The 13,058-nt window shown below is 40.8% G+C and overlaps 1 protein-coding gene across 1 annotated transcript; it reads right to left on the bottom strand.

Annotated features, from left to right (window-relative positions):
* Positions 1–493: 493 nt before the first annotated feature.
* fam219b (family with sequence similarity 219 member B) lies at positions 494–10,031 on the bottom strand. Its single transcript, XM_062549407.1, has 6 exons — positions 9,815–10,031; positions 5,506–5,611; positions 4,832–4,925; positions 3,608–3,685; positions 3,230–3,278; positions 494–2,741 (listed from the first exon to the last, which is right to left on the bottom strand). Exons 1-6 carry the CDS (start codon positions 9,881–9,883, stop codon positions 2,592–2,594), a joined length of 546 nt encoding a protein of 181 aa, XP_062405391.1. The 5' UTR covers positions 9,884–10,031; the 3' UTR covers positions 494–2,591.
* Between the last annotated feature and the right edge of the window lie 3,027 nt (positions 10,032–13,058).

Genomic DNA, 13,058 nt, shown 5'->3' on the forward strand with positions numbered 1-13,058 from the left:
CTTAGTCTTAGCCAGTTGTGAATATGTGTTTCTTTTGAATATTGTTTACATGATCACATAAGATTGGTGTTGCACTCAGGGATCAGCATGTTACGATGAAGAAGGATTTATTTGTGTAACAATTGTTATTATTGGGCAAACAGTATATTGAGTGACAGAATGAAGAGCAGAAGATAACAGAAGATGTCGCACTCCACCGGAAATAAAGGAAAAGCCTTTTGCTTGTGTAGTGTCATATCATCATTTGAGCTTGAATTAACATATCAAGCTATCATTTTATATTTTGATCAATAAATTGATATTGTAATGTTTTTTATTTCCTTCACTTTTAAATTATTTAATTCACACAAAAAAAACCAGCTTGCTTTTGGAAATCAGTCGGTTGCCTAAGGATACTTGAAAGCAATGGCTTTACAGCAAATTCTCTCATTGAGACCAAATTCAGCAAAATTCCTGCAACTTTAGTGAAAAATAAGATTGAAAAATCTGTAGGTAAACATAATTATGTGTTTATTTATCATAACAAAAACAATATTCATAATTAAATACAAAGATTAGTGTGGTCTAGCTCAAAACAATAGTATTCCAAGTTATTGCATTTCGCACTTGGAGTTGGTATATTTTCGGTAATACATAAAGAAACAAAACTGTCCCGTGAGTTTGCATAGCTATTCCAGGCCAGAGCAGTGAGCGGAATCCTCTCAACATAGGCAGCTGAGTGCAGACATTATGTATCTATATATATGTACAATGCCAAGCCATCAAGCTCTCAGTTCTCAAACGAATCCCTAAGTTCACTAAATGGTCTTTTGTCATCAGTGAAATAACATAGCAGTGGATGTTGTGATAGTGTGCCTTGTATAGCAGGCAAGACAAGACTTGCCGCATTCTGTATTTCATTACACATACTCAATACCGAGTACTTCCTGCTTCCTTATCATTACAATTCTCTCATGACTTTGGCAGCTTTGTGACAGACAGTTTTTTATAATAATTATCATTTAAGCTATAGGAGGCAGCGTGAGGTGCGAGGCTGGTGTCAAGCAACGTTAATTTTTTCTCGCCTTCTTTCTTTCAGAGGATGTTCAAAGTGTGATCGAAACTTAACAAGGACCGCTAGCTCCTCTGAAACCGAAAGTGACATCACAGTATTCACAAAACACTGGTTTTGTTTAAGCAGTGTGAGTAAAACAATCACACAAAAATAAAACGAGGCAAGAAAAGTCCAAATAAAAGCTTGTATCTGCTGTATAGATACTAATCGTAGTGACATAACCTTAGAATTTCTCTGAGGATAACTCATTCAAATATAAAAATTCTACTGGCTGCAACATTTTACCAACCAGAAGTTGAGTGTACCGATTTGACGGTTCCTCTGTTCTGTCCGAAAACCAGTTCTCTAATCAGAACGAGGACTCGCCAGTATCAGCAGCCTACTCACACTCACCAACGCAAACCACCAACAATGCAACAGACGATCAACACAGTCACCACTTCACAATGACCTTCTTTGTCTCTGAATGGCTTCACCATTCTGCGAACAAATGTTCAGATAAGTGCTGACATACAGTAAGTGTGTGTCTTCACACACACAATAAGGATCTGTGTGACCAGGTAACAACATAGCCATTAAAGCCTTTGTATGAAGAGGAACAGACCCTCTCAAATCCCTTAATTTCTTGGTGGGAAACACCAAGAACTTCCTGACCAATGTTAAAGCTTGTTTAAAAACTAAAATAAAAAATAAAAAACAAGCAATAAGAGTACATGTGCAAGAGCAAGGACGGGAGCTCTATGGTAGATAGAGCTGACACGTGTTCGTAGGATATTGACACTTTTTGGGAATGCCTCAAGAGGGGCTGTCCTCCAAAAAAAAGCGTCAATTTAGTGACCATAACTTTTATAGAGAAAGGAATAAATTAAAAAGAACTATAAAGGCCAAAATCGTAACATTGATGTATGGAATTTCCACTGGGCTGTGTTAGCACCATCACATGGCACTCCAGGGCGCACACACGCACACACGCGCGCGCACGCGCACACACACACACAGACACACAGACACACAGACACACAGACACACAGACACACAGACACACAGACACACAGACACACAGACACACAGACACACACACACACACACACACACACACACACACACACACACACACACACACACACACACACACACACACACACACACACGGGGCAATGTTTGGTTTTCACTGCAGCTTAAAGGAATAGTAACACTATTTAAGGAAAAAAAAAAGCCCACACGCTTAAAAGTTTTGGGTCCCCCGTATAACATTAACATACACGCTCAAGTCAACTGCATTGCAGTGGCCTCCCTTGTGACTCTGTCACCCTACACACTGAGCGAGCAGAGAGAGAGAAAGAGCCTGGCCACCTATGGCCGTAGAGACAGGGGGCTCGTGCTGTTAGACAGCTGGTCAAATGTGCTCCCATTTCTGCCCCGTGCCATGGGTGGCCGTAAGGTCTGTGGTGGTGGTGGTGTAACGTGGCCCCCTGCTGGCCTCTCATGGGACTACGCCACGGAGGTCAACGGTGAAGGGGGTGGGCCTGAGGTCCGGTCACTGCACGGAGCAGGAGGGGGTGTCTGCACAGCAGCACATCGACGAACCCATGGGCTTGGGGGGGATGAGGTCCAGGTCCTCGTCATCGGGCATCTCGTCCAGGTGGTAGCCGTCCTTCAGGAGCTGCTGATTCAGATCGGGGTGCACCTAAGAATGTGTGTGTGCGTGACAGAGAGAGAGAGAGAAAGAGATAGAGGGAGAGAGACAAAAAAGGGATAGAAAGTAGAAAGTGGCAAGTGGCAAGTGTGTGTGTGTGTGTGTGTGTGTGTGTGTGTGTGTGTGCATGCAAAAAAAGGAGAGAGAGAAGGGGAGGTAAACATAAATATCGACAGACAAATGACCAAAACCTACGATTGGCGGACTAGTTCATGGAAGATCCTGTATATCTGAAAAATTCCCTCTTGACCACTGTCACAACTATAAACCGGACGGCACTGAGGCGCCTGTGCTAGTCATAACCGATTGTCTCCCGCTTCATCAATGCAGGGATCAATTCTGTCTCACAATGGTTTAACGACATCATGGGTTACTGAGACTATGCCGTAATTGCACTGAATAGCTGTATAAAACAGTGGCACCACAGTGAGGATGAAGCTTTAGTGCAGTGTGTGCAGCATTGTGACACATTGACTCACCTCGGCAGAAGAATACCCAGACGAGTACTGGGACTCCAACTCCACGTCACTGCAAGCAGACACATTGGCAGTTAAAACATTGGATTGTGTGACTGTGTGACTACCGTACAGTACCCCAGAGCTGACTTGTGGTGTGATGGAAACTCAAATGACACCTTTTGCACTTCAGCACCTTTTGCACTTTAGCGGAAATGAGCTAGAAACACCAAGAGTGTTACTACAGCAAAGACACACTTGCCATGCGAATGTCACTAATGAACTGCATATTTGGATCATTAATAATAAATGAATAACTTTGCTGTATTTGTGTGCAGGCCCTTCCTGAGTATGGAGTCACCAAACAGGACAATGCGTAACCTGGCATCATTAGGTCCGTACCTGTCAGAGTCCAAAGACACCAGGGTCTCGTCTGCATGCTGGCTCAGGGCCGCGTAGCCCTTGTTGAACTTGACACTTCTACAGAAAAAAACAAAGCATATCAAAATGACACTCCTCCTCGTGTGGGAGATTAGTAAAACACCAGGGACATGCACAAGGCAGGGCTAAAGTTGCCCATCTGCCCTCTTCGGCTGAGATGCCCCTCCCAAAAAATTTGCTTGACTGACCATATGAAATGATATGAAAACAGTCATATTTCCTCCTGCCCCCAGGGTCCCTATCCGCTATTGCAACCTTGCAGTTTGTGCAGGAGGCGATCGCTCCTTGTTTACATCTGGAAGTCTGAGACGCGTGAGGAACAAGAAGAACATCGCTTGCAATTTATTTATATACAGCCTATATATGTATAAATATACACGCTAAAGCTGTAGGGGAAGCTCTGCAGAGAAATATGCAAGCATAAAACGAGCGAAACCGAAACCGGAGATGAAATCGCCAGTCCTGCATAGTTTCTCTTTAAGCCCTGAGTAATGTCCGAACCAAAATGTCAAAAAGAAAGAACACTCAAATAGATTACAAACAACCAAAGGATCTTACTGCAATAAAGATAGCCATATGTAATTTATAGAATATAAAAAAGGAGGAGGGGTTTCCCTTTTCAAGTGAGCGATGACCCCTCAAAATGTCTGTGCATGTCCCTGTACAGAACTGGGAGTCTTTTTTGCATTATTTCCTGTGATATTAAATCCCATAAAATATACTGTATATTCCCACTGCAGCTTATGTAATGTTTACACAGACACAAAATCTATCCTGAGGAAGCGCATGGCGAAACGCGTTGCTCAGAAATAAATCTTTAAAGTGTAGTCCAATGGTGTGCGCCTGTGCGGTGATCCTTTTTTCTTTTTTGTTTTGGTAAGTCTGTTCCTTTGGGAGAGCTGAAAGCCTATCTGAGAACAAAGCTGAGTGTCATCAACATCTACAAAATTTTTTCTCATTTTTGGAGTGCACTGCGCTCTTCATTATTGCTAAACCTGCTAAACCTGACAAACTTACACACATGTTCAAACTATTATGCAGGCGTGTGTTTCCTGAAGGCATCCTTGAAACTACAATACTTACATGATATTCTGAACAATTACAAACATACTTGCTCAACAACACTTTTAAGGAAATCAGTCCAGGTGAGCCGAGACCCACTCTCGAAAAGTAATGTCCACTTACTTTTTGACTCCATGCCTGGGCTGCTGCATAACCGGCCCTGCGGAGGTGAAGCCTTTCTTCTTTAGGGCTTTCCTGGCCATCTCTCTGTGCTTCTCTACAGGGTCAACCAGCCACACACACACACAACAAATGGACAGAATAAACACAACAAGACACGAAGATGGTGAAGAAGCTTAATTCTGTCTACATTACAAAATAAATGCATTCCTTGACAAGAAAATTATAATCTATTGATTAGGTCATGTGGCATCAACAGAAAAAATACTTTCAGACTAAAGGGCCGTTCACACCAAGAACGATAACGATAACGATAACGATAACGATAACGATAAAAGCGTCCACACTGGCCAACGATAAGAAAAGTCTCTCCTCATGTTAATGAATGTGATGGCTAGAATATTATGGGTTCTGATTGGCTGTTAGCTTTTTATCGTTCTCAAAATCGTTCTGAAAGTGATCAACAACGATATCGTTCTTCATGTCGTTATCGTTATAGTTTATGTGTGAACGGCCCTTAACAGTTTTCACCATCAACATGCTTAACCAGACAAACACTGTGCTGTTCAGTGGGCTAGCTGAATAGCATTTGAAGTTGCCATTTAGACATACAGGACAGAGTTTGGGAGGCTTCTTCTGAGTCTAACACTGCACACTTCTCTCGCTCCCTCACTCACGCAGTTTCATGTGGATGGCCGGGGCTTTGGACATGATGTAGGGCCCTCTCTTCTCGACGGGCCGGATACCCACTTCTGGTACCCTGGGTCTACTGCTGCCCGTGTCCTAGACGTGTCAGAGAGAGAGAGAGACACAGAGAGAGAGAGAGAGAGAGAGAGAGAGAGAGAGAGAGAGAGAGAATCAATCTTGGCGGTCATCCAAGAAGTTCCCCCCGACACCATCTGAAGTCCTCCCATCTGAGAGACTGCACATCTTAACATAATTAATTTAACATTATGTACTAACCACTGGATCCTTATGCACACAGTGCATGGGATCTGGGAAACCTAATCACATGATGAAATTAAAAACCCTTGACTACAGCTCCATTTCAACCCTCTCAGGTGAAAGGTTACCAACTTATGATTCTGATACCATCATAGCACCATCCTAGATATCGCCCCCTAGCAACATCCTGGATACCAGATGGAATCATAATCTTATTGTGATGTGATGGAGTTTTCCAGATACCAGCACATTTAGGTTACTCTTTTAACATTTTACTATATGTGGGTCAGGGCAAAATAAAAAAGAAGGTTATGGCAAGTGCCGTTTCATTTAATTAAGAAAAACCGTTCAGTAGACCAATCAATTAAATAAAGACAGTCTTCAACTGAGACATAAACAGTCTCTCACTATCCACCCCTCTCTTCCTTAGCCACCCCTCTATCGATTTCCCATCAGTCCTAGGGTAAAGGGCAGGTTAAATGACCTGGTCAACGATCTTCCAGTCATAACTATACGCTAAAGTGATCTGAGAGCAATTTCAAACAAGGTTTTCTTCTCGTCAGATGAAAGCAGATGCAGATGGTTAGGTCACAAAGCTGCCTGGCTGCCAAGTGCCTACTCGAACATGCAGAGGTCCATTTTGTAAATAGCCTTGTTTTCCGAAAGGAATGTCCTGTAGAAATGTTGCTGGTAGGAGCTCTGCTATGTAGTTACGTACAGGCCTCACAGCTTCACTGAAAATGAGGACTATCCTCCGTCCACTTTCGAGAATAAATAAAGGTTGAATGAATGTATGTATGTAGTCCTAGTATGCCCAGTGCAGGTGAGAGGATGAACTTGCTCTCAGCTGCTGTCTCTATCGGTTATCGTTTTGCTGGGAGCATCCGTAGTGCAGTTAAATTCTGTAATTTAAAAGGCTGACAACTGTGTGAATGGTCATAAGATTTGTGTGAATGTTCATGTGATCTGCGCTTCAGGCGTCTCCAGAGATGGGGACTAGGAACAGTGACTTCCTCCAAGACAAATCCTCCAAGAGTTGAGCCTTTTATCATTACTTTCGTTTAGGCCTACTATAACTGTGCACAGTGGAAATACATAAACAGCTACATGCAAGGTGTGAGGCAGCAAGGTAAATCATGCCAGTTCAACGTGTAAATTCATCAGGTAACTCAAAACACACCCAGGTAGATCAGTCACTTACCAATGAAAGAGACGTTAAACTTAGTAAGTCACAGCAGGTAACATGCTAACCATTGCAAAGTGTTGTGCTAATGCTGGGAACATTGGGGAAATTTCACCTTTATAGTTGCCCATACAATGTGACAGACTTAGGTTAATATTTCACCAGATCCGAGGGCTAGAGGGATGTGTCGAGTAGCAGAAGATTAGACTATACAATGTCCTAAGTTGGAGTGAAGCCCCAATGTAAGATCTGGATGTAAACAAAACTGAGGTAGCCCCAGTATGAGTGATACGTTTCCTGTCAGAAGTTCACATCCACGCTTGGCTGGCCATTTTATTTTAGAAAAAAAAAACATGATAGAAATGTTGCAGTAGAACTATAGTAGAGCTATTTCCCCCCTAGGACACTACACATGTCAGTTGTATCATGCAGATGTTATAAAAGGCAAGGAAAATAAAGTATTGAACAAATATATACATTGAAACAGAGTTTTTCATTTGTGTTTGTTCAGATTGCATTGCAGTAGACAACTTTATCCTTCAACTGGTTTTGATACTGTACTGTATGAATGGAAGCTACAAGACATGCCTTGAAGTCATAATATTTAACATCAGTGTTAGGGACAGACCAGATGGCCAGAGACTTGAGAATTGACATAGTTAGTCGACTTGGTTTTCCAAAAACTGTCTTGTAACATCATGGGGCGTCTCCCCAACAGTTAAGGTGTTCCGCGTAGACAAGATTCTGATCGAATTCAGATTGCATACGTGCATTTAAAAAAAAAAAAAAAAAAAAAGTGGAACAGTGTGTATGTAGCATTAGGGCCTATGGTGATAGTTTAGTAGAAAGTAATGGACTTGCTCAATGTTTACTTGAGTAGGAGTAGAAGTGTAGAACTACTTCTAAAAAAAAAAAAAGAATTTGAGAAGTACTCATAATTCTTTCACTCATTATGATTCAAGTAACGCTCTATTGCCCACCAGGAATCACATATCCACCCAACAGTTTTGTGTGGTTTAGGATAGACTGTTTTGCTCAAGTAGCCTACAAATTGACATCATGCCAAGGGAAAGCCTTGAATGAAGAACTCTTGTTTTGGTTGCCAGGCAATCACTAAATGGCTACTGTCAGAGTTCCTGCCAAGTCGCAAGTACTTGGTGATTAAAGTATGCGGATGCTGAATCAGTGTCCTGTCTGCCTCTTCCTGCTTCTCCGGTAGGCTCTTCCAATGAGTTGTAGCTCTACTCCATACCCACAAACTAGGCCTACAGCTTATTATGAGAGGGGTGTCCAATTCTACTAATGATTATCAAGCTAGCCTTCCCCACATTAGTCTCTGTCCATATCAAACATCTTTAGATTTCATACACATAGATACTCAGATACTGAGTGTGAAGAGAGGCTTCTACTGAAGTGTTTAATTGGGCATGGTCTTTTGCGGCAAGTGAGGTGTTTGTTTGATCAAACTCTGATGATGAACATTTGTATCTGATCAATAGGTCAACTCTTCATTATCTTGAAGTAGCCTACTGTCCTGATTCTGAGAGCTAAGTTCCAACCAGTGGGCCTAACTTTTTTTTTTTTTTTTTAAAGGTCACCCTTAACTCTGAAGTGTAGATCTGTTGGAGCTAGGCTGGTCAAGGAGCAGAGCAGAGTGAAGTCTCCCTTTGTAACAGATAGCATTCTAGGCTAAGTTACTCAATCTTCATTCAGACAATTCGTAATCCAATCAACTGTAGGGCAGCTGGTGTTTGAGGGCACATAAGAGTTTACACTTCCAGTGGTTTCATTTATCAGATCAATAAAAACAAAAACACCCAAACCCATAAACACACAACAGCCTATCACTATTTTGTTTGTCTGAGAAGAAAAGATGTTGAAAACAAAATATACTATCACTGGTGACATGACTTGTAACATGTGCTGGTAATTTCCCTGTGCAAATACCTCAGCTAAACAGAATATCATTCAATTCTGCGATTGTCATGACAGCAAATGCGACATGCACATTGCTCTACGAACAAAACAGCGTGTCTGTGTTTACGTCTACAATCGATACTATTGCATGAAAGGTCATAAGACCTTCTCGTCATCGTCACTGAGCACAGAGGCCTGCAATTACAAAAACTTGCATTTGTACAGCGCTTTTCAAAACACTCAAAGCGCTTAACAATGAAGGGAAACCTCACTAAGTAACCACCACTATTTAGACTCGCCTGTCCTAACCATAAGACAAGAAAATATTCATACACTGCACTGAGATCAGTGTGCCATCGTTACTTGAAGTTAGATTAGGTAAACAAAGACGTTAGGGGAAAGTAAATGTATCAATCCAACAGAATCATCGAACTGACGAGTCAACCAAAGCAAAGGATGTAGCAGCTAACATTAACATCAATGTTCATTGGTCTGAGTCGTGGCATAACATTGGGTGTTTTCATTCGTTATGCATTCATCATCGGCATAGCCTGTCGATAACATTAACTGTGCTATTGTCAAATGAGTAACGTTAATCAAAAACACAATAACGATCAAGGCAAAACATAACGTCAAGGATAGTGATTAAATAAGCAGAGTATTACCGACTGTCACGTTAACATTACGTGCATAGAAAACTGTCCACACTAGCTCTACGAAGCTAGCGCTACCTTACGGGGAAATGTGAAGGAAACAATGCCATAACGCATTCCCTTGTAAACCTCAATTCATTGTAAGTAGCAGAATTAAATAGATTGTCGATGGCGTATGTGGTTTTAGCTGATTAGCTGCAACTAGCGTGCTGGTACAGAATTTCTAAATAGACGGGCGGAGGCTCAGAGGCTAGCATGGTACTATTTAGCTAACGATACGTTACTTACAGGCATAACTTGAGACTCGGGGACGACCAGAAGAGTATCCCTTTCTTGTTCTTCCATAATGTCATTCATGTTGTCAAGTCAGAGTTGAAAAGTGCCCTTGCTTTACATGTTGTCTAGGAAATTACTGAGACGCCCTGCCATGCTTTAGGCCAACACACCCATCTCACGACTTTATTTTTACAGAAGGTTGTGTTGGGTTGCTACCCAGCTTCCATGATATCGCGCTGAGTGACAACTTCCGCTTCCGGTAGACAGTTTTTTCCCAAAAAATGTATTTTTTTTTCTCCCTTGTATGTGAGTTTACTTTAATTATAAAATCTTAATGGCTTTTGGTCTGCAAAATGCATGTAATCTATAAACTTATTTATGTGTGTTATTATAAGTAGGCTAGCCTTATTTGTTTGTAGAGAGAGAGAGAACCTTTTTACTGAGCATGCTTGAAAGACTGTTGTTTTAAGACAAAATTCTCTTTCTAAAAATAATACAGAGATCAATAGCCTAAGTCAAGCGACATAGAACAGTAATACATTGGTTTTAGTCCAACTGATGTTTAAAATGTAGGCTAGAATTCAGTTAGTATCTCACTTTGAGTAAATCCTCCGCACATCATGAATTGAACTCCAAAAACTATCACCTGGGGCTTTGTCAAGGTCTCAAGTCATTGCAATGAATCATACCTTCTAAATATGATTTAGAAAAACTCACTCATCCGTTTATCTCCAGCAGGGTTGATTGCGGCAATGGACTTTTCACAGATTCTAGGGTTCTCACAAAAACAAAAAGAACTGACCACATTACTCCAATTCTTAAGTTCCTGCACTGGCTTCAAAGTCACAGAATTGATTAAAACACTTGTTTATAAATCAGTAAATGGAGCAGGATCTACCTATCGGACATGCTTCAACAGTCCACACCTCTCGTCCTCTTACATAGGTCTCAGGAAAACAAATCTGTTAGATTTGTACTAAATATGGTGAAGCAGGTTTTAGCTGCCGCAACTCAGCTCTGGAACCAACGTTCGGGAGACATTAAAAAGGCGGGCCCCAACTGTAGCCAGTTTTAAAAAGACCAAACTGTTCTCAGATGCTTTGTTTCTGCTAACGTTACAAATTCTGAATCCTACGTGTCTTTTATTTTGTCTTTTTAATTATTCTTTATTTCAAATGATTTATTCTATACTTGTTGTTATTACTGTTTGCTTTATGTAAAGCACATTGAATGACCTCTGTATGAAATGCGCTATCTAAATAAACTTGACTTGGGGATATATAATTTAAAAACAAAGTGTGTTTTACCTGCCAGCTTGAAAACCTATTTTTTGTGGGTTTCAAATGACTGTACGCTTTTGGATAGTCCTTCAACCAATGAGACCAACAATCTGGGTGCACCTTTTGGATAAGCTAGTTTGTGATTGGACAGGATCAAAGCAGAGATAGATGTGCAGGTTCCCAGCCTGAGTTGCAGGGCGAAATCCAAATCACCGGCAGGCAGATCAGGCAGGGTTTACCCAGCCTACGATCCTATAGGATTCCAATCAGATTTTTAAAAATAAATTTGGACAATCTTATAGGATTGTTGCTATTAGAATCTTAGGATTTTGGTTCCAAAATCTGATTGGAATCCTATATGACTTTTTGAGTGTATGCACAGATGCCTGTGAAAGACAAAACAAAGCCATTGACTTAAACATTATGGACCCATGTCCACTTTTCTGTGCTGCATATAAAGTGTCTCATCTCATCGTGCACGTATAGGCCTAGTCTATTCTTCTTCTTCTTCTTTAGTTTTTATTGGCGGTTGGCACCCAACTTGGTGCATTACCGCCACCAACTGTTGATTAGGTGTGGAGCTTCAATGTAGCTTTAGACGTTTATGTTGTGTATTATAAGGAAAGGAGAGAAAGGGGAGAGCAAAAACAAAAACAAAAAACAAAAACAAAACAAAACAAAAAAGAAAAGTGAAATGAAAACTGTCTGCTAAATCCTCTCATACACTTTGGTTGACTTTAAAAATGTTATGAGTAAATTCCAGGCTGATGGTTTAACAGTTGAGAATGAAAGTAAATTTACCAGTGTAAGATTTGCATATCCAAGTGGTTTGATATTTTCTAACATGATGTTTCTTTCAGTGTGATATGATGGACATTCTAACAAAACATGCTCTACAGTTTCTCTTTGATTTTGATTGCATGATGTGCATTGACCAGTGTTATGTTTTCCTATTATGTTAAGATTATGGTTAAGACTTGTGTGACCAAGTCTCAATCTAGTCACTACTGACTCTCCTTTCCTATTCAAACACCCCTGCCTTTTAGAGGGGACCTGTCTCTGAATGTTATGTAGAAACCTCCCCTTTGTGTTTGTGTTCCAATGTTCTTGCCACATTATATTAACTTTGGTTTTAATTATGGCTTTGATTTCACCTCGACTTAGAGGAACACTCAGGTTGTCTATATTTAGTTTGAGGGCTTTTTTGGCCAGACAGTCCACAACCTCATTACCACCTATTTCTGAATGTGAGGGAACCCACATAAAACATACAGATATATCCCTCTGATGAAGCCTGTATAAACTTTGAAATATATCATACAATATATCAGGTCTACAGGTAGATTTTAGATTTGAAATGCTAACTAATACTGCCATGGAGTCTGAACATATTACAAATTGTCTAGATCTAGCATCTTCAATCCACATAAGAGCTAACAAAATAGCTAACATTTCAACAGAGTAAACTGAAAGATGATCAGATGTTCTTTCCTTGATAGACTTATCAAACTGTGGAATATATACACCTGCTCCTGTCCTTCCAGTATCTGGATCTTTTGATCCATCTGTAAATATTTGAACCACACCATTGTATGTAGTATTTATATACTGTTGTACCATAAAACCAATCCCACCAAATTCATTATTCTTAGGTATATTAGAGATTTCAAAGTCCACTTTGGGCATGGGGAATAACCAAGGGGGAGTAATTGACAGTGCCACTGTGCAACTATGAGAAATTCTAGACAGACCCAGTCTCTCAGCCTCATTATTACCAACCCATCCAAAGCTATTAAAATGTTTACGCCCATGCTCCCAACATTTATCTAAAATTGATTTGGCTGGATGGTCCAGTTTGTGTCCCTGTAAAGTTGACCAATATGTCATACTTAGCTGAGTACGCCGCAATGATAACGGCATTTCTCCAACCTCCACCTGTAACGCTGGAACTGGAGATGTCTTAAATGCCCCACAGC

Source organism: Sardina pilchardus, chromosome 11 (genome assembly GCF_963854185.1).
Source record: "Sardina pilchardus chromosome 11, fSarPil1.1, whole genome shotgun sequence".
In the NCBI taxonomy this organism is placed as follows: Eukaryota; Metazoa; Chordata; class Actinopteri; order Clupeiformes; family Clupeidae; genus Sardina; species Sardina pilchardus.